This window comes from Podarcis filfolensis, assembly GCF_964270895.1.
Source record: "Podarcis filfolensis genome assembly, chromosome: 1".
NCBI lineage: Eukaryota > Metazoa > Chordata > Lepidosauria > Squamata > Lacertidae > Podarcis > Podarcis filfolensis.
In genome coordinates this window covers 56,905,247-56,927,687 of record NC_139604.1, presented here as the reverse complement: position 1 = coordinate 56,927,687, position 22,441 = coordinate 56,905,247, and the positions used below count along the sequence as shown (strand labels likewise).

At 47.6% G+C, this 22,441-nt stretch overlaps 1 protein-coding gene across 2 annotated transcripts in view; it reads left to right on the top strand.

Moving 5' to 3' along the window:
• Nucleotides 1-3,018: 3,018 nt before the first annotated feature.
• The window catches only part of SYT7 (synaptotagmin 7), a 228,640-nt gene continuing 209,217 nt past the window's right edge, over nt 3,019-22,441 (top strand). The window contains exon 1 of one of the 2 annotated variants that reach the window (XM_083580694.1): nt 3,019-3,574. In XM_083580694.1, coding sequence (XP_083436820.1) covers nt 3,547-3,574 — 28 coding nt within the window. In that variant the 5' untranslated portion in view covers nt 3,019-3,546. The remainder of the gene's footprint in view (nt 3,575-22,441) is intronic. The other variant, XM_083580690.1, reaches the window with a different exon arrangement.

Below are 22,441 nucleotides of genomic sequence, written 5' to 3'. Positions count from 1 at the left end.
GCAGTGTGGTCAGAAATAAAACAAGTGGTGAGGGGAAGTAGGCAGGTTCCAGGGACAAAAAGATGTCATGGTAAAGTGAAAAGAAATTAGGATAATACTGGTCCTGAATTAGGTGTTTGTAGTAGAGCAAATTCAGTGGATGTGTCTGTGTTTCATAAAACGGCTCCAGCAGTGGAGGGTGGGTGGGGAAATGACCAAAGAAAGACACGATATACTTTTTTCTAGAGTAGGGGTTACCAGATTGTGGATGACCAGTGGCCTGTGAGCTTCATGCAGGTGGTCCACGATGTGTCAGTGGATTTGTGGTTGAAGGCAGGAGATGGCACATTCCAGCCGCTCTATGGAGTTCAAAATGTAAAACAATAAAATACAATATGTATAAGAAATAAAAGAAGCAATTAAAATACAATTAACATCATCCAGCATCCAGCGCAGGTGCATTATAATTGCTACAACAGGCAGAAAAAAATCATTAAGTGGTCTGCCAAGACCCTCAGCAATTTTCAAGTTGTTCAGGAGGAGGAAACTTTTGAAGACCATCTGCTCTGCATCATGTAGCTTTTGGCCCCATTTCATCCCTGTGGAGGGGAGTCTGGAGTGGCAGGAGGAGAGGAAAGGGTGGGAAATTGGGGGGATGGGGATGACAACCAAAGTGGATAGAGCAATGGAGGAAGTGGAAATATCAAGGATAACTGAAGAGTTATCTGTCCCACCCTGAACAGCTCACCAGGCAGGGAAGAAGAAAGAGTGAGAGAATGGGGGGAAAGGGAGTGGCAGCCCTGTTTATTTCAGATACTGGGCATGCCCACCACCAGTAATTGGTCACTGAGATATAATAATATTCAGTTCCCCAGGGGAAATTCTAGTCCTGGATGGTAAAAACATTATGTACACCTCTTTTTAACACAAAGCCTTTCCTATGAAAAGCATGGATGGCTAAACAGTGACTGATTGCAGGATGTGGAGCTGACTGTGACTCATGTGATTATTATTAATTACTGTTTACACAGTGCTCAAATCACAAGTTCACATACATTATTTCAGTGCTCTTTTGCTCACTCTGACAAGTAATCAGTATTGTTATCCCAGTCTCAGGCTGGCAGCATTGGTGGGGCTACGACTGACAAACAGTGTCTTGTTTAAGGCCACCAGGTGAGTTTTCCGTGAGATAAGCTGGCATGTGAACCGAGCACTAAACGTCCAAGGATACTTGAAATGTGAACCAAGGTTCAAAAGGTTAGAATTAAAAGTTTGCAACCTCAGCCAAATGGACCGAAGACAAATTGAAATAAGAGGACTTACTTCCAAACAAAAAGTTCAGAATAGGATTGAAACAGAAGTACCCAGGGAATATGTGGGTAAGTCCCCAGTCCTCAAGGGACACGGGTGGCCTAGGACTTCCCAACCAGAAGGTCGGCAGTTCGAATCCCCACGACAGGGTGAGCTCCCGTTGCTCGGTCCCTGCTCCTGCCAACCTAGCAGTTCAAAAGCACATCAAAGTGCAAGTAGATTACCTTCCGGCGGGAAGGTAAACGGTGTTTCCGTGCGCTGCTCTGGTTCACCAGAAGCGGCTTAGTCATGTTGGCCACATGACCCGGAAGCTGTCTGCGGACAAACGTCGGCTCCCTCGGCCAATAAAGCGAGATGAGCTCCGCAACCCCAGTCGGTCATGACTGGACCTAATGGTCAGGGGTCCCTTTACCTTTACCCCCAGTCCTCAAGGCCGCCTTCTCTGCTCTGTCGGCTCTCATGCATTGTACTTTTAACTTTGTATAGGATGTAGGGCCTGCAGATTGGGTTTCCTTTTGGTTTTGACCCTTTGTTCCCCACCCCCATCCACCCCACTCGAAATGCCTTTGGCGAATGTCAAAGCAGTAGTAAAAGAGAGAGGAAGCCGCGTGCGTGTTTCTTTGCTCTAGGAATGGTGACACTGTGTTCAATGCTAACCCAACAGAGAGCGCTAGAATTCATCCATCCACATCAAGGCGCGAAAATCCAGTCCTGGTCTTGACTGAGATTCCGCCAGCCAAGGAAACCTGCTCTTATTATTATGAAGTCTGGGAGACGATGCTTTCTCTTAATTTACTAGAAGAATAAAACAAAAACAAACCCTGAACTGGAGCTGCGTGTGCACTGGAGCAGATTATCGGCTCAAAAGAGAGATCGCGTTTCCAGCACGCTCGCTCAGCCGCTTAAGCGCAGGGGAAGGAAGGAGGCTCGATCGGGAATCCACGTCCACAGGAGTGGATCCACCCTAGGTTAGGGCGTGAAAGGGAAACGCAAACCTCCCGGGGAGCAACATGTTCTGGGTGCGCAGAGAACTAGGCGTGTGTCGGGGTGTGTGTGTGGATGAAACTTGATCACAACTATCTTTGAAGGTCGGCCACTGTGTGTGTGGCGTGGACCACAGGAGAAAGTGGATCTTACCGCTTCCTGGAGCAGCTTTTTCTGGACAGGATGCGACCCATTTTTGGTGTCAACTCCTCCAGAAATGGACGATCGAGACGTTTTGGAGAAGGATCAGACCTGGATTCTATCACCCCTGGTGGGCCAGACTCTCCCCGAGCCACGTTTCCTAGCGCAGTCGAGTCACCCCACTCTCGCTTCCGAGTAAGCTCCCGCCCTTTTCTTTGCTGGAGGCGTGTATGCGTGCAGAACACCTGCTCCGAGGCGCATTTAGCATGCTACTGGTTTACAGAACACCCTCACCCAGCCCCCCTTCCAGTGTAGCAGCAGAAACAATCCCCCCAACCCTTTCTCTTTCCTTCTTTTAATCGAAGTGCTTTTCGTGTGTGCCATCGGGTGAGCGGGGAGCACGACGGCATCGGCTGAGGACGCGCACGCAATCGAAAGGTGCATCCGTCTCTCGCGCCGCTTGCTGTGGCTTGCCGCTGCTCCGCGCTGCGCCTTGCCAGCCGCCCGCCTTGCAATTCCCTCTCCCACCAGCAGCAAGCAGCAAGTGGACGCGAGTTGAGGGGAGGCGAGCGCAAGACGCGCGCGCAATCAGCCTGGCAGGCTCGTGGCGCGCGCCAGACGGAGCGCGCGCGCGCACACACACACACCACACACACACATCGAGGGGAGGGGAAGGGCTCCGGAGGCTTGGCATGTTCCTGTGTGGACGAGAATCAGTCCGCGAGCCCAGGAGCGGGAGGGCGAGCCCCTGCCACTAAGGCGCCTCCCTCCCTCGCTCCATTCATTCGCCTGCTCTCCTCATGCCGGCGGCTCCCGCTCTTTCGCCGCCCGTCGCCTGGGACTCCAACCTGTTTGTGGAGGTCACTCTTGGGCCGCCAGCAGCCTGTGGCTTCTTCCCTCCGCCGCCTCCTTGCAGCGTCTGATGGTCTTTGCTCCGGGGAGGCGAGTCGGAGCTGGGCAGTGAGCGAGGAGGAAGAAGCAGCAGCAGCAGCAGCAGCAGCCCCGTCGCCCTCGCACGATCTGGGACTTACAAGCCAGGCAGCCATCCCCGCCCCATCTCTCACACCCACCGGCCCCGGAGGGATTTACTTTGTCAGGAGGAGCCCGCGGGGCTGACGCGCCGCCAAGAAGATGTACCTAGACCCTGAGGCGGCCAAAGGTAAGCGCGGAGGAGCCCCCTCTCCCTCGCACGTCGGTCGGGGCAAAGAGGACCGCCGCCCCGCCGCCTGCCTTGTGCAGGCAGCGCCGAGCGCTTGCTCCGGGTTGCGAGTGGGCAGAACCGCCGTCTTTGTGTGAGCGCCTATGTGTCTCTGTGTGTGAAAGAGGCGGAGGTCGCGGCGCTGCTCCGCGCACCTGAAGGAGGAGGAGGAGAAAAGAAGGCGAAGAATGCCCGCGGCTGATTGGGCGGGGAAACGGGGGGAGGGGGGTCGGCACCTCGCAAGGAGGCAAAGCGGGAGGGGGGGGCAGGAACGTGTTAGCAGCTGCGGCTCCGGAGGGCGGTGGCGGGAAGCGAGTCCTGAGGCGGCGAGGTCTCTGGTCCGAGGAGCTGAGGGAGGCTGCGCGGGGACTGACAGGGCGCAGCGGGGCTTTTTGGCGGGCGCAGCCTTGAGGGGAACTTCTCGTGAGAACCCCGAGGTCGCCTCCTGCTCTTCGGGCACCCGAAGGGGAGGAGGAACCCGCCCCACGGCTGGCGTCGCTTCCGGGGACTGGGGGCGCCTGAGGGGAGCGGGAGGGGGATTCGAGGTGGGACTCTCGAAGGCTGAGCTTGGCCGAAGCTGCCCCCGCTCTCCGCTCGCTTTCCTTCCACGCCTTGCGCCTTTTCCTCTCCGCCCCCCACCCCACAACTTAATTCCTGCTCCCCTCCGCCTCTTGCTCCCTTCTTCCGGGCTTCCTTGGACTTCGCGGAGTTTCCCAGTTGCCTCTAGTTCTCCCCCAAAAGTCACTCTCGGGTCGCCGCTTCTCTTCTTCGCCATGAGTCACGAGTCGCTGCCCCCTCGGAGCCGCCGCGACCGACGAGGCACCTGCTGTTCCTGCAAGAGAAAGCGCTGCAACCTGACCGAAACCGCGGCCCACCGGCTTCCCGGCCGGGCGGGATGAGAGGAGGCTCGCCTGCCTCCCAGACACACGCGCGGGCTTCTCTGACCGGCAGGGGCAGCTCCTTGCTTCCATCAATACGTTTGCTGTCGTCCGTGAACACTTGCTTTTCTGGAGGAAATGTAGCCGGGGTGGTTTGTTTTGCTGATCTAACGCGGTAAACAGGCAGCTTTCATGAGCACAGTGTGCACAAATGCGCGCAGCACATACTATCTCTCTCTCTCTCGCATTTTATATTCTGGAATTGCTACCAAATCAGCTTCTGGCCCTGTACTCACAATAGATGATACAATCCCGCAGGGACATGTGGCATCAAGACTGTGGAAAGCCTACACTTTCTCTGTTGCCTTGTGTGTAGAGAAAAACTGCAGTTCATGTGTATGGGGAGGGTGTGTGTCTTGCCTTTAAGTGACAGCCTTGAACAAGCTCCTTGTGGATGTGGCATTGCCTTCAGAGCCTCGGTGCTAGATCAAGCGATGATTTATTAGGATCCAGGAAGATGCTGGACCTGGAATAGTTATTTTCTTCCCCTTCCTAAGCCTGTATGATCATGTTAATGCATTGGCCTGATTTCTGAGAAAGTGTCAAGCAACCACTTACATATCTAGCAGAAGCCTAAGGTTTATGCGAGCAAGCAAGAAACCTAATTTAACTTGTGAAAGCAGCATTTATTGTCCCATTCAATTTAATGGAAGTCTTCCACAGTGTGGCCAGAATCTACTTCTCCAGAGGATCTCACGTGATTTCACTGTGACTAAAAAGAAGCTTATTTCTCACCTCCTCAGTGTAGTGGCCGAAGCCTGTGTATCTGATACGCTCAGGTGGACAGATATTCCTGCATGATATAGTAGGTAGAATGTGAGACTGGGTCTAGGGGACCCTGGTTCAACCCCTACCTGCCACCCACAGAGCTCACTTGCTGTGCCAATCTTGGGCCAATCTGTCTACTCTGCCTCACAGGTGGGGAAAAAAATGGAGGTGGAGGGTGAGCCAGATATGCCGCCTTCTTGGCACGTCAGAGAAAAGGTAGGATGCAGATGCAATAATAGGTTGCCAACAGCTATAGGTGGAATGCCCTTTGCCAGGGGAGTACACCTCTGAATACCAGGTGGTTGGGACAAATGGGAGGGATGTTGATCATGCGGTTTATAAGTTTCCCAGAAGTATCCAACTCGGATGGGGAACCTGTGGCCCTCCTGATATTGTTGGACTCCAACTGCCATCAACCCCAGCCAGCATGGCCAATGGTCAGGGATGATGGGAACTGTAGCCCAGCAACACTGGGGGTGGGGGGTGGGCAAAGGTTCCCCATCTCTGATCTCTATTGGAAAACATTGCTGGGCTAGATGAGCCCACAATGCTCCTCTTATGCTCTAATTTAAAAGTTATATTCAACAGTGAGCCTTAGTGATATCCTGTGACAAACATTACCAGGAGCTAATTGTACAGTACTGCATTTGTAATGTTCTCTCTCTCTTAGTATTTTGAAGGTTGCTGTCTTATTTCTTTCACTTTTGTACAAGTGTAGGTAGGAAGAACACATGGCATCCATCCTCTACCGCATTCACTGTTAATGCCATTAATGCATGCAATCCTCCATTCCAAACAGCTGTATTATTTTCAGCTCAGCTTTCGTAGGCCTCTAAATCCACTTTCCTCTCGCATTAGAAAATAGAAAAGCCAAGACTGCGCACAGTGCTTCAAGAAAGTCCACTAAAGAACAGTACCATCAGAATATTTTTCACATTCACCATCCTATTGTCAATAGTTTATTTTTCACAGCTGTACTGTAATCTACAGTATATGAAGCAGAGATGTATATCAAGCTGCCTACTCCTGTTCATGTTTCTTTGCTGAGATACTCCCATTACTGCAGATCATAGCACTTAAATTCTTGCTGAGTAGATACTTTATTACAGAGGCAGTGTGATGTAGTGGTTAGAGCACTGGTAAGACCTTGGTTCGAATTAGCTCTCACGCCATGAACTTTACAGAGTGACTCTTGGCCAGTCACACTCTTTTAGCCTGACCAACCATTATGGGGTTGCTGTGAGGATAAAACTGGGGAGCAGGGGGGAATCGTGTACACTTTCTTGAGCTCCTAGCAGGAAGGGCAAGATATAAATGTAATAATAAATGATAAATAAATGATAAAGGTCAGCTCTATTATGTGGATTGGGAAAGTTTTGTGCTCTGATAAAGTCACACTCCAGCACTATTCCAGACTTTCATTGCTCCACACCTGTCCACTTTCTTTCTGTTTAGCCCCATCATGAGCATCAAATGAATTAGCCTGATGAACTGTCTCATTCCACTCTACTTGCATTTCTGTGATCTTTTTCAAACCCAGCTGCATTAATGAGAGTTTGCCCTTACCCTGCCCCCACCAATGACCACTTACAAAGGGAGGACACTGCCGTAGCTATTCCACAGCACCAACAAGCACCGTACAATAATATCTTAGCATGGCTGTTCGGTCCCTCTCTCTTCTTTTATGACCTTGGTTGAAATGCATGGGCAGTTATTACTTATTAAGAGTCAAGACATTGACCAGACGTGAGGCCTGGCAAAGGAATTGCTGTGTTGGGTTAAGCCCATAACGCAGTTCTCAGCATTCCATCTACTCACAGCAGCCAGCCAGGTACCTCCAGGGAGGCTCGCGTGCATTACGTTTGTTCGTCCTCAGCATTTGGTTGTCAACACATATGCTGCTTTTGAAAGCTGAGATCACTTCTACATCCTAACTGACATACACTTACCCAATTTTTTAAAAAAGGCTTTATGTTGGCAGTTTCTGCGACTTCCCCACCACATCTCATTGACGCACGTCTTCCTTTCCTCTACCAGCATCCTACTAATAGAGCAGCAACAGATGAATGCAACCCCCCCACAATCTGGCACACCTCCAGAATCTTCTGCACCTCCTATTGGCTAAGTAATAACACTATCCTAAGTGTTCCTGCACTTAGTTTTAAAGGAGTGCCATAAAAGCACCCTTCATGCCAGGATATTTATCAGACCTAATTGGGACTATTGAGGGGTCCTACTCTGTGGGGCAGGACTGCAGCTCAGGGGTAGAGCATCTGCTTTGCATGCAGAAGGTCTTGGGTTCAACCCACAGCATCTGTAGGTAGAGCTGGAAATGTCTTCTGCTTGAAACCCGGGTGAGCTGCTGCCAGTTGGTGTAGACTGAGCTAGATGGACTACTGGTCTGACTGGGTATGAGGCAGGTTCCTGTGCTTAAACTCCAGAGCATCTTCACTCTTTGTGCATTTTGCTGTATTCCATGACTATGTTGTGCAAACATTCCCAATGTGATCATTCTTTGCTACATCCTTGTGGCTATTTGTGAAGTTCCAGAGCTTTCTCTATGTGAAATGGCACTTTAGTCCTAAGCATGCTTATTGCTTAGGAATGTCCTCCTAGGTATGCTTAGGGGTCACAGTGGAAGTGAGTGAAAATTAAGATCAAACTGTCTTCACAAGCATGCTACAAGACTGTATGCATGATGTGATCTGAATAAAAGGAATCATCTGAAACATCCTGTCAATAATAATGGCTAAATCAGAAGCCTCTAGGCTGACCAGTCCTATGCAGTGAGGCCCCCAACTGGTCTTTGGAGGAAATACAAGGTAATTGGTGTATACAGTGGTACCTCGGGTTACAGACGCTTCAGGTTACAGACTCTGCTAACCCAGAAACAGTACCTTGGGTTAAGAACTTTGCTTCACGATGAGAACAGAAATTGTGCTCTGGCGGCGTGGTGGCAGCGGGAGGCCCCATTAGCTAAAGTTGTACCTCAGGTTAAGAACAGTTTCAGGTTAAGAACAGACCTCCGGAACGAATAGTTCTTAACCTGAGGTACCACTGTACAGGAGAGCAGGATAAGCATTTGCCTAGAGAAATATGGTCCACGTGGCATATGCAGCATGAGAGTTCCAGATTACTATGCTGTGGTGTGTTCTGAAAAGCAACAAATAAGATTCTGGCTCTGAAAGAATTGGAATCTTCAGTCTGTAAAGATTCAATGTGAAACAAAATGATGATACGATTCCTCCTCAAAAGGGGGTGGAGGGCTTGAGTGAAGTGCTGTTGCAGCAGGAGTTTGCTAACCCTGTGGCTCTTCGGAAACAGTTTGACTCCAACTCCCATCAGCCTCAGCCAACATAGCTAATATTCATGGATGGTGGACGTTCCAATTTGAGGGGTCACAGGTTCCCCACACCTGCACTATATCAACAAAACAGCAACTAACTTACTTGTGGGCAGCAAGAAAGTGGGTCTATGATAGTTCAGAAAAAGATGTGAAAGTAGTGTGATTTAGAAAGTATTTTAAAGGAGGAGTTGTTTCTCAATGGTTATGAAAGGAGACAGCTAGGAAGCACCATTCAAAGAAAGCATAAAACGGGGTAGAGCTAAAAGGAGATTAACCCGCATGAAGAAAAAGGCCTGTGTGTGTGTGGAGAAAGTGTTAAAATGTGGAGAGTGGGAACTTGAAGCACATACCACATTTCGTTAAAACCCCTCTTTCAGTTTCTGAGACCCCACAAAACAAATGGTTAGAAAAAGTGAAGATGGTAGTGGCATGATTTAACATTGTTCACAAGGCTTCTGCTTCAAATGGTGTCACTTTGGTGCCTGTGTGGTTTATAAACTGATTAGGTCTCCCCTGGATAAAAGGCACTTTGCTGTGTGATGCATTGTTAATTATGATTAAAGAGAAAACCAAAGTTTAATATAGATACCAGCAGTAAGGGGAAGGATGAAGTTAAACGAGAGGTAAAGGCTAGAGTGTAAAGAAGCTTTTCAGATATGCTGTGTGATTGAATCAAGAAGGGCTATCCCTAAAGGACCTTTTTGGAGAACAAGAAAAGCAGGGAAGGAGACATCTGAACACAAGTTGCCATTAGGCAAACCATTGCCTGCTTTCTAAAGTGGTTTCAACATGGCCATGCCAAGTTGCAAAGTGGGCTGGAGACAACAGGTTTAGATGACTGGTTTGCCTTCACCACTGGGTTATGCAGGCTCCAAAAAAGCAGTTAGCTATTGCCCCCAAAGTTATGATTACTGTTTATTATAGACTTACTCACATTGAATGAGAACTTCTTCCATGCAATTGAAAACACTGCTCTGCAAGAGCAGCACTTATTAGAAAGGCTTGAAATAAAAGCCACTTCCCAGCGGAAGGCAGATTATGCGTTTTCAAATAGTAACTTCCCATGTTGGGTGTGTAACCACTTTGGTTTTTCAGTCCTTTGTGCTACCCTACAGAGAAGTGAGGGGAAATTGATCACTCCTGACTTCCCCATAATCTTTTATCAAGTGCCAAAGCCTGGTCAAACACTTCTCTGCTAAGCAGGGTGACACTAATGACCAACTTCCCAAGTAGTTATATGCAGTATGTGGCAAATTACGGAAGTGTTTTCTGTATTCATCATTGAACTGCCCTGATTGTGTGGACAAAAATGTGGTTAAAGGGCAGGCAATGTCTTCATGGATCTTGAGGCTGCAGCGACAGAGGTGTGTGTATTAAGGCTGAATAAGAAGTGGGCTCACACTGCACAACACACACTCTTAGAAGAGGGACAGGCCTATGGCAGATTGAGCGAATATCAGCTACAGTGGTACCTCGGATGACATACACTTCAGGTTACAGACTCTGCTAACCCAGAAATAGTACCTCGGGTTAAGAACTTTGCTTCAGGATGAGAACAGAAATTGTGCGGCGGTGGCGCAGCAGCAGCGGGAAGCCATTAGCTAAAGTGGTACCTCAGGTCAAGAACAGTTTCAGGTTAAGAACGGACCTCCAGAACGAATTAAGTATGTAACCAGAGGTACCACTGTATTATTATTATTTTTAGGACAGTGTATGATGGGCCTCATTGTTGCGCTAGCTGCAGAAAATGATGAGGGAGGAAAAAACGACTGCAAAATGGCATCTTCTGGTATGCCTGATCAAAGGTGCAGGCAATGGGAGTCTGAGGCTCCTACCTCCAAGGGGAAGAGAGACCCCCACTCTTTCACCCCTCTTTTGCTTTCAGTTCAGTGAACTTCCTTTTACTACCGGGCTAAGAGAGTCTGTGGCCATTCCTTGCCAAGGCCACCCTCCTGCTACTTCAAGGGATTGCTGATGGGCTCCAGGAAGGGAAGAGTCAGACTCTGTTCCCCATGTGGCAAAGCCCCGTGTGCCCAGAGAGCCTGGCGGTTCCTCGCGAGCCTCTGGGCTCTGCCCTCTCGCTCTGCTTGCTCGCCCTTCGCGGCCTCAAGAGTTGTCTGAGAAGCCCTCGCTCGGCAGCCGAAGAGCAATGCCTCCTCAGGAGGAGAGAAATAAATGAGCACGGCGGCGCCTTCAGGATGTGCGCCTCTTTTCCTCTCGGTCTCCGGGTTGAAGAAAAGGCACGAGTTCTTGATGAGCAAGTGTCGGGGGACTCCGGAGCGAGAGGCTGGGGAGGAAGGCGACGCCTGAAGGCTCGGAGTTGGGCTGGTTAACATAAGATGAAACAATATCCAAAGGGTTGCAGAAAGAGAGCGAGCCGCTGCTGGGCTTGCGCGGCACACGCTCCCTCTCCCGGTGGCGCTGCTCCACTCGTGGGCAAAATTACCCGGGGCGGGGGCGGAGCCTGCGGTGCAGGCGCGGAATGATCGACCCTCTTTTCGCCTTGGCGAGCGACACGCCCTCTGCCGCTCCCAGCAGTCGCGGCCAACGTGCTCTCTTAGCAGCGGCGGCGCATAGACTCCCCCCCCCCAGCGCGCGTGTGGACGCACAAACACGGTTGCTCAAAACTGGCTTCCGAGTGACCCCAGCGCTAAAAGCCCTCGCCGCCTTTTGCTACACCCCCCCTCCCTCCGCTTCCTAGTTAAATCCGGATCTCTTTCGTGCTGTTATGTAGAGCTGGTGATGGCGGACCTCAGATCTCGCTCTCCCGCTACGCCCCCTTGCTATTGTTACTCCCCGCTTTCTAATTCCTGGCTGCTAAACTCAACGCCTTGCTCCGCCCCATTGATCGCCGCCTTATCACCACGTTCGGTCTGGGCTCGATCTCTCCCCCCCCCCTTCTCTGAACTAACCGAAGCAAGAGAAAAAGACATTTGCAGGCAGGAATCCTTTTGCCTGGAGCCGGGCAGGAGGAGGCCCCTCGCCTGCACCCGGATATTCCTGGGTGGAACTGTTGCATCACGGAGATTGCCGCCTTTCCCCTTCTCGTCCCTCGTCTAGATCCCGCCCACTGGCTGTAAAATTCCTCCGATGCTGCTGCTGCTGCTGTCAGGTGCTCACTGTCTCCCGGAATAGCTCTCGCGGCGTGGCTCCCCGCCCATTCGCCCCCTCTCCAGCCCGTGCAGCAGGTGAGGTCAGCCTGACAAATTTAAACTCGAGGACGGAGCCGCAGGACGAAGCTCCCACGGCCTCATCCCACCTGGCGCTCAAGCTGCTAGAGAGAGGCAAAGCGACCAAAGAAAGGAAGACAGATGCTGATAATATTGCTGCCACCCCTCAGGCCCCAAGGGGTTCGGCTACGATATCTTACGATGTATTTAACAGCAAAAGAGGGTTGTTGGTTTTTTTTGGGGGGTTGGTATAAATGCAGGCAAGAAAGTTGCCCTCTAGGGATTGTGTTTTAAAAGCAGCAAGCTATGGGAAAGTGGAAGAGCATAAGTGCTAAGCTTCGCATCTAGAAGGCGAATGACCAGTTTTGTGAACATCTACTCCCCCCCCCCCACGTTAAAAAACAAACATGAAATCTCCACGTTCTCCCTGCTAGTGAGAGATGCCTGGCCATTGTTGGGGAAAGAAGATGCTGGACTCGATGAGCTGCTGTTCAGATCCAGCAGGGCTCCTTCCTTAAGGTCTTAGGATAAGGATGGTGGGGTCAGTTTAAGACATGTGCTAGGAATCTATAGTCCCCATATATGAATGGCTTCAAACATGGTGAGGAGGCCATAGGTGAGAATGTGGGAATGTTAAGGAAGGTAGGAAAGAATATTATCCCTCCTCACTCACACTAGTGAGTAAACAGCAGGGCCCATTCCCTTTGCAACTTATTGGAAGCAAGTTGATGATTCATTAGAATCCTTTAATTAAGCAATCCAGTCTGGCTTGTCCAGTCTAGATTGTTCCTGATAAGTTTCCCCTTTATTTCCCTCTTAAAATAACAATAACACAACACAGTCTTCTTTAAAAGTAAGAATAAAGTTTTACTCGCATTCCATTCACAGCAGTAATCTGAAGGCAGGCTTTATCTTGTGGTTACAGTGAAAAGGAGTCTGAGCTACATCTCAGACTTCCTTCCTGTGTGCTCCATCCTATCTGAAGGTGTAGCCATGTGCTGGCTAAGAGTCAGGAGAGTCCAAGAGTAAGAGTAACAGAGTAAGAGTCGAAGAGAGAGATGGTTGCATGACCAGTCCTTTTTATCTGGTCAGCTAGGGTCATGCCCATCTACCTGGCCACACACAGGGGGAGGAAGCTCCAGAGCAGGTATTGACAGGAAGTCCTCCCTGTCTGGAGCCACATTCCCCTGTGTGTCCATTCTAGGCAATAGGAAAATGTACTTGACTGCTCTAGTGATAATACAGAATCCCACAGAATCATAACTGGCTTGTACTTTATGCTTGCCCTCCTGTCCATCTCATGTAGAATTGGATTTTTGTGTCCCCACCTCCTTAGAAATTCTATAATCACAGTCTTGCACCAACATCTCTTGTCGCAGTAGTTCAGAGTCAGAAGAAGCTGCACACCATTCTGAAGACAGGCTTCAAAATATAGGCCTGCTACTTTGATTGAGTTGGGCAAGAGACAGAAGGCCTCAAATGAAATCTACAAGCACTATTCCCTGTCTCCCTCAGCAGCCACCCAGTTTGACCCAAGCCATGCCCTTGTAGTCTTCTAAAAACAATTTATAAGGGGCTGACAAAACACATAAGCAGAGCATTCCTCCTTTGTCAATATGCCCCCATAACTCGAGCACCAGTGCTTCACCAAGTGTTTTGCTCAGGTATGTGCAGAAAATCCAGGATCGCTAGAGAATCTTCACCACCTCTTACCATAGACCATCTTGTGTGTGTCTCTAATAAATGTACAAACTGGTGCATATACAACAGAGTAGCAATTAGGTGGAGAGTAGCTAGAGACATTAAAGCATTTGTGCAATATTGGCGGTGGGGTGGGCATGGACGGACCTGTGGCCTTCCTGATATTGTTGGACTCCCAACTTTCAGCAAGAAGGAAATCATAATGCAGTTCAAGGAAAGCAGTTTACCAGCCTATTGGGTGCTGCTCATACCAACATAAAAATGGGTGCTGGGTCTGATGTGGAGCTGCGAGAACCAGATTGAGCTCACTTTGGGTGACTTTGAGCAGAGCTGCTATATATGCTGATTGCCTCATGTAAGGAAGATACATGTATGATGTAGCACTGTCGTCTGTGAGCCAGGTGCTCCCCAGCCAAGCTGTTCAACAGTTGGAACACCCACATACACTATGACATCATTGCATCCAAAGATTTTGGCTGTGTAAAGTCTGTCTCCCCCTCTCTATCTGAAGAACATAGCAAGTGTCCTACTGGGCAATGAGAGCTCACACTGGAAGTTGTGTGTAAGGCAGAGGTGACTGTCAGGTTTGAGATGAAGGAGTGGGGTGCAAACATTAAGATGGGGCTAGAGAGAAATTGTGGGCTGCTGACTGGCTATCCCTCTTGTATGAAGAATAGTTCAGGTGTTTCCTCTTCTATGGGTACATAGGCTGACCAGCTAATACACATATTTTCATGCCTACAATGGAAAAACTGCCAACTCAAATATTATTAAACAATTATCACAATATGAACTTCAATTTTTGACTATATATATCAATATATCTCCCAGCCCTGCACAGAATTGTCTTCACATTAAGTAGAATAACAGATGAAATGTTTCTTGCAGCCTAAGTAGGTTGCAAGCTTAAGTAACATTTAAAAAACTGTTTAACTGTGCTATAGAAACAATTAACCATCATCTCAGGGTTAAGCTTAATAAATTTACTGCCGTGCTATGTTTTAAAGCCCTATAGGAATCAGGGCAACTAACAGCAGCCTCCACCCAGGCTGTCCTTATCTTTGTCACAGCTTCTACCTAAGTCTCTGTGACTCTCCTTAAACTCAGCCCCGTATCTGCCAACTTTAAAAAAGCATGAGTCAGATTACTTCAAACCGTGAGATTTAGATTTATGTCACACACGTTCCCCTTTTTAAAGATAAATGAGGTTCTATTTTTTCCTTGGTTTATGACCATGGCACATGCTGCAGGCATGTTCTCTTTGTAACTATGAAAAGTAGATTTTTTCCTTTTTAAAAATGTAAGATTCTCATCCCTCAGTTCCAGGATCTCAGAGGTTCTGAAACCTCACGACTCTGCATGTAAAATGGGAAGAGTCTGTGGTGGAAAAGTACTGTGCCAAAATACGTTTGGAGAGACTTGAGCAAGGTCATCCTTGCTTCAGAGGTGAGGATGCTAGCCAGAGGATCAGTGGCTGTGTTTGTGCCATGGAGGTATTTATTTGTTACATGAGTGTCTCAGCTTTTCTGCAAGGAGCTCAGGGTGGTGTACATGAGCTTTTCCCTCATTATATCCTCACAACAAGCTTGTGATTGTAGTTTAAGCTGAAAGTTGGTGATTGGGCCAGGGTCAACCTGTGAACTTGGGTGAGCAAAGATTTGAACTTGGGTCTCCCTAGTCCAAAAACCATCAGTCTGCATGCTACGTTGCAGGACAGGAAGCTCATTCCCTTGCTGGTTTCATTTTTCCTAAAGTGATGAATCTGCTGTCTAACCTCATGCCGTCACGTATCATGGTGGCATCTGAGCAACCTTTCACCCCATTCCATCTGTTTCCTCTTTGTCCTGATTTATCCTCTTTTCGTTTCTTCCTCTCTGTGCTTTCCTGAGAGTCCTATCTGTGATCAGCATGTTCAGGTTTGCAGGAAGCAGGACAGACGGGTACCCAGGTGAGATTGCCACTGATAATGCAGAATAAGAAGGATGTGAGACAGGAGGGAGAGGTGACCTTGTGTTAAGTTAATCAAGTCTGAGTGGAAAGTGGCCAATCGCGTAAGAGCAGATAAAGCAGGGCTAGTGGAGGAGTCTGAGGAGATGATGGAATAGACATGAAAATGTTCGTAGTCTGTGAGGCATTATTGCACCCAGTTGTTTGGTTTTATTTTTACAGCAGCTACATCTGAGTTGGAGCATTATTGGTTTTCATTACTGCATGATATGATTCTGTTGCAAGGGAAGGCATTTCCAAAAACTGAAGGTGCTCACTTACCAATAGTAATAAATATTTATACACAAATAGTACAACTTAATTACCATGGATGCCATTTCACTAGTTAGTTAAGCTAGTTCTAGAGCAATTATTTCTGTCATATGCTCTGCTCCTAGTTACACACATGTAATTCTGATTGAAACTGGTGGAACGTGATGAAGGTGTGAAGGGCTACAGACTAAGGGTTTGCACTAATGGCAGGAATAAAGTATCAAAAGAACTCTTTCAGTGCCACTGAGGATCTTGTGTCAGAAATGTAGAGAGAAGGTATGCTAGTAGTATACATTCTACTTTTCTTAGTCCAGCTGGTACTGAACAATCATTAGTTTACAGAGCATGGAAACCACTCTTTGGGATCAGGGATAGAGAACCATATCAGAGGTTCAGAAGAGGTTTGCTAGAAAGAGATGGTTGGCCTTGCTGCTTATATAGGAGAGCGGAGAACTGTATCCAATTAACGTTATGAGCATATGGAAATTACATTCATTCATTGTGAAGAGCAGACATGAAAAAAATCCCATTGTGTTCTTGTCAAGACACCTAAAGTTTGATGACCTAGGTGAGAAGAAGCAGAGTCACAAGGCATGGCAATTGCTCTGAAGCAGTGTTCTTAAAACCCTCATAACTGAGCTGTATAGAATCTTGATTTTGTGTTGGCACAATGGTATGCAGATGTCCTGCATGTGACAGTGAGTGTGATCTGAGAGAAGTAGGCCAAGCTATGCTCCAAGCTCTTTCTGGGGACACACATGGAACGAAGTATAGACCTTATGAGATTCATTCATTCATTTTACATTTATATCCTGCCTTTCCATGAAAGGCAAACTCAATGCGGCTTTACAAAATAGACAAATAGAACATAAAACAAGTTAAAATGCCACCACCATCATAAAAATACACAAATTCGCAGCGGTAACAGCATCATAAAACACATTCAGCAAGCAGCAAATAAAACACAAAGTCAGAGACTCTGAGTAAAAAATGCCCACAGGAATAGAATTGGTCTTAATAGCTCATTTAAGAAAGGGCAAAGAGTGTGTCCATGTCAGAGATACCTCTTTTGAGGAAGCTATTCCATCTCTTAAACACTGCAACTGAAACGAGGTCTCTCTTTCATTCCAGTCAACTGTTTTCATTGGCAAAGGGGCCCCTGGAAGCTGAACACAGATCAGATCACATGACAGGATATGATCTTTGAGGAACCCCTGCTCTCCCAGACCAAAGGCAACACTTTGAATTGAGCCCAGAGTTGAATTTTGGCATACTTGGACTGCCTTCAAGAGTAGCCCCACATAGCATGCATTGCAGTAGTCCAACCAGGCTGTGGAATGAATGACCAAGGCTAGATCTAATTTCTCCAGAAAAGGACACAGCTGGCAAGTCAGTTGTAGTTGGGTATCAGTGACTATTAGCCATGATGGCTGTGCTTTGCCCCCAAAGTGGGAAGTTGTAATGCTTCTAAATACCAATTGCTGGAAATGGATAGTGCTCTTGTGCTCGAGTCTAGTTTGCGTGCTTCCCACAGGCATCCAGTTGGCCACTGTGAAAACAGAAGGCTAGACTAGATAGGCCACAGGCCTGATCCAGCAGGCTCTTCTTACGCTATTATGAAAAATGCAATTTTTTCCACCACTTCAAGTTGTGCATCCATAAACACAATTAGATCCAGGAGTTCCTTCCACTCCCCAAGCTGTAAATGCTTTGCTTCAGGCGGAGTGCAACTCCACCCAATGCTGCCTGAACATCACTTCTAAGATAATCAGGACCACAGCCAGCTGTAGCCAGCCAATTGTGGCAAAAGGGTTGCAATTTCATAGTTTGGACCCTCATTTTAATCTTATTTCCATGTAATTCTGTCCAAACTTCAATAGGAGCAAGCATTTTTCTTAGTCTTTCGTTGTTACACAGTGATTCAGTAATCAACTAAGCCTCAGCCCTAGGAACTATAGAATGATACAAATCTGTAAGTAAAGGAACATGTACAAATCAAAATCCTAACCACATGGTAGCAGGGCATGCATTTGGGAGTAGCCAGCCAGTGAGTGCACACCTTTTCTTATTCTACGGTGTCCTTGATATAGTAGTTCATACCCTCAATTACTTCAGCCTCCCTTTCAACAGGGCTCTCGCAGCAGTGATCCTCATGGCTGAAAGTTCTCTACTCAATAGGTCTGAGCTATTGTGAATTTATAACACCCACTCTCAGTTCTTTACATTGGTGGAACAGAAAATACTGAACTGATTGCATTTGGTGTGTGAAACCCTAGTGGTTCAGAGTCTGGTTAAGATTCATTACCTTCTTTCCCTCAGTCTTATTGGCATGGCATCAGCTACACATGCAATTTAACAGTTATGCTACCACACCTCAGTCTGGGTGGACGCAATGCCCTTCTAATATGGGGAGGGTTAACCACATGAAATTAACCCACTACTAGGGAAGTCTGAGTGGGTCTTTAGCTATTGACTGGAATCAGGATGTGAGCAGGCATTTATTCAGAGTAGTGTTTCTGGATATGATTCCCATTAGGATTTGGGCACTTGTCTGGGGGATCAACCCTGTGACATGATTTGGTGTGATGATGCAGTATCACATATTAGGTGAACCTGTCCTGTGTGTGTTTATGCACAGTCGTAAGTGTGATGGTCCAGGGTTGCAGATCTGTGGCTGCATCAAAGGCTACTACTATTTTATGCTGATTGTGTAGCTCCCTAGAGCTGCCCAATCAGTATAAAAAAGGAACTTTTTAGCCAATGAGAAGTCTTCTTATCCTTTTGCTGATTGGAGCCAATCATAGTGACAAGAGGGTGAGTCAGCCATTGAGGATTGGCTCCTGGGATCACCCTGGAGAAAGCACACAGGAAGAAAAGTGAGGAGTTGCTGTTCTGTGTGCTCCGAAGCTACGCATTTAGGAGCACTGAAAACACAAGGTGCTTTAGTGTCAAGAGAATGGTGTGCAAGTTCTGCACAATGGAACTTCAGTGAAAATTCAGCTTGAGTCACTGTGAAATAACCTATTCAGAGCACTCCAAATCATGTGCCCCTGTATGTGCATAGTAAATAGTAGATCTAGCTGAAACACATGGAGTTCTGCATTGATCATTGCAACGCATCATTATTATTATAATCGTGCAATTATATGATTGTTGTGTAATCTTAGAAGGCTGTTAATCTTAGAAGGGGGTGTGGCTGTGAGGGGGTGTGGCTATCATGAAGGGACCCTGCACTTCTGAATTTGCCGCTACACTACTTGGCACAGTAGCCAATCAGTTCATGCAATACAAGACAAGCACACAGGAAAGTTGTGCTTGCTAGCCAGTTTTCCCTAGATATTTTTTGTTGCCATAGCACCAGTCACTATTTGAGCAGAACCCAGCCATATTGGTGGCTAAAGATACCGGCGCAAAACAGAAGGGAGAGGTGATGAGGGAACACAAGTGAAACAGAAAGGATGTTGGACTGGAATATTTTTTGTATACCAGCATTCCTAAGGTGCTGCCTTCTGGGACAAAGAAAGATGCAGAGTTAATTCAGACATTTGAACAGATGCTTCCCCCATCCCACCTGTTTCATGCAAACTATCCCTGTGATTAGGGTTGTGTGGAGAAATGCTTGCTTGAATGGGGCTGTGCTTAGCAAGGGCGTAGCCGGGGGGCGGGGCAGCTGCCCTCCTAAATCAATAAAAAATACTTAACTTAACTAACTGAGGTTCTGCTGCCCCCTCCCCCCACATGAAGTCTGCCCCACTAACATAAATCCTGGCTATGCCCATAGTGCTTAGGCTATAGCCCCAGCCATCAACAGCCATTTCCATAATAGTGCCATGGGGCAAAATGTGCAGGAACCTGCTAAATTAATCCTGAGAAATGAGAATGTGTGTGGTGTGTATGTTTTTCCTGGTCCTGAGGAATGATCCATATTGGTATTAGACTTCAACTCTCTCTCTCTCTCTGTGTAATCAATATTGTATGATTTCCACAATCAGAACTAGCAGCACATAGCTGACTTCCCATGGTAAGCATAATGTTGTGCATGGCTATCTAATATTGTGAATATTGTGTTATGCTGTATTTGCCATTTCTTAGGGGGATGTGAGCTTGGATAAATTGGGAGCAGGGAAACAGAGAGCACCTCCTCATTGTAAATTTCTCCTCATTACCGGTAATTTCTAAAAAGAGAGATGCTGGGCCTCAAGCCTGTCTGAAAGCCAAGTCCTTTACTTAGAAGCCCTGCTTTCTAATCCCAGATGCACAGGAGCTGGCTGTAGCTGCTGAGGGATGAGGGAAATGCATTTGGCATTTGCTCAGAGGTGTTTTCATTGCTATTATTGGCCCATGTGTTCCAAGGATGGGTACTGGCATTCAAAACAGGTTTCAAAGCTGAGGCCTTGTTCCAAGTTGAAGCCCTATCCTGGGCTAGATTTTGGTTGCATAGGAATCAGAAAGTGTGCCATACTTTCTGATTATGATTCTCTCTCTCTCTCTCTCTCTCTCTCTCTCTCTCTCTCTCTCTCTCACCATGAATATGTATAAATAATTGAAGCCCTTGGAGGCAGAGTGGGAAAGTGATTTTCAATGCTGCCGAGGTGTGAAAGCTGGTCCAAGGCAGCCAGCAGTCTTTGGCGTTTCCTATCTCACGTCCCTGAATACAGAAACTATTCAGAAGGTTGTTGCTGCAGAAGGACAAGGATCTCACTCCAGAAGAGCCCTGAAGGGATGTTGCTTGCACAGGACATGGCTGAGGTGCCGCTGCCTGCTTTCCCTCCCTCCCTCCCTCCCGCTTGCTTTCTCTCCTGCTGTGAAACATACAGAGGGTGAGGGAACTGCATTAAATGTTTAATGAGACCCTGACTGAGCAAAGCTGGAGGAACCACAGTAGGAGAAACTGTTCTCTCCTCTAGGGTCACTGATTTTACACATAGCTCGCTCCATGGCAGCACCAAAAGCCCTTCCCTCATGGGAATGAACACATAACATTGCTGCTTCCTGCAGGACTTATTAGTCACAAAGCAAGCAAGTTCCCCAACTCAGGGCTGCAATGAGATTTTAACAATATGCTGATATTACTGTCCTGTTGTGAGGCAGCATAGCTTACAGATAGGGAGGCTCAACCAGTAGTCTGGAGTGGTGGTGAGAACTAATATTGATAAGAATATCAGGTCCCGTGTGATACATGCTAGCAGTGATACGTTACGTTCCTAGGAGTGCTTCATAACAGAGGCCAAGTTCAAGAGAAACAAAAGGGTGAGACACAATACATCTCTCTCTAGGATCTGACTACCCCTCCAAGGCTTCATCTTCATACTTGAAGGAATGGCGGTCCTTGAACAGACAATGGAGGTTGATCCATTAGGGCAAATGGAGCACTCTTCCCAAAATCCTAGTCAGCCCTCAGCAAACCTCTGCCTGCCTTCCTATTTACCTCTTCTATGTACAAGCAATCCTTGGGTGGCACTGGCTGCCATCTTCCTCCTCTTGAGTTTCAGTTTAGCTGTTGTAGAACTCAGCAGGGAAGAGGATGGGGGCGTTATTTCAGTTAGTTGGCTCTGTCTGCCAGCGACTCTGTCTCTGTCTGTTGGTGGACTCTGGGCCTTCAGTGAGAATCAGTCACTACTTGACAAGCTTGGAGTCAAGTGTATTATTGGTTCTCCAGGTGGAATCTACACACACATATAAAAAATGCTTTTTTAAGGAAACGTTTTTAAAAATACATTGAATTTGGCATAGCTCACTGTCTCCATCTAGTGTCACATTTGTGTATTACACTTTACAACAAATTTAAAACATTTTATTTGCAGCTGTATAGCTGAGTCCCATGACTTCTTGCACAAATGAATGGGCTCTGGGGAGTGAGAGGTGTCTCACATAGTGGGCTTGGTCCCTTGGGGGAATTGGGATCAGAAGGATCTGCCACCTTGGGTCCTAGTTTGTGGGTCATTGGGACTGGTAGCAGGGACCACACACCCCTTTTTCCTGCTTGAGGTACAACAGGAACTGCCACCTTGCCCTGCCGCCGCCGCCACTTCGCCTGCCTTGCTGCTTCCACCATTGATGGAGAAGTAGCACTGACATTGTCATCACTTTGGGGTGAGATTTTACATGCTCCCCAAGATTTCACACAATTAGGGATGCAGCTTCTGCCTTGGGGGCATCTGCCGCCTGAGGCAGCTGCCTCATTCTTCCTAATGCAGGCATAGGCAAACTCGGCCCTCCAGATGTTTTGGGACTACAACTCCCATCATCCCTGGCTAACAGGACCAGTGGTCAGGGATGATGGGAGTTGTAGTCCCAAAACATCTGGAGGGCCGAGATTACCTATGCCTGGCCTAGGCAACTGGGTGAGCCAGTTCTGCCTAGTGGCTCCAGATTGGCAGTCTTGGGTTTGGCATCCAGGACTAGTTTTGTGCTATGGATGTGACCTGCTCCTCTTTCATGTTTATGTCCTGGCTGTTGATCAAGGCCAGAAACATGACAGTGGCTGCTTCTGCAGTCCTACTCATTCCCATGACATGTACTTTGCTCCTACACCTTTTGCCATTTTTTTTGTTTTGTTCAGTAATTTTGTTTTTAACTGTTGTTCAGTCTTGGGTGCCTTCAGGTAGAAAGGCAGTATAAAAATGAAACACAGTAATAATACTAA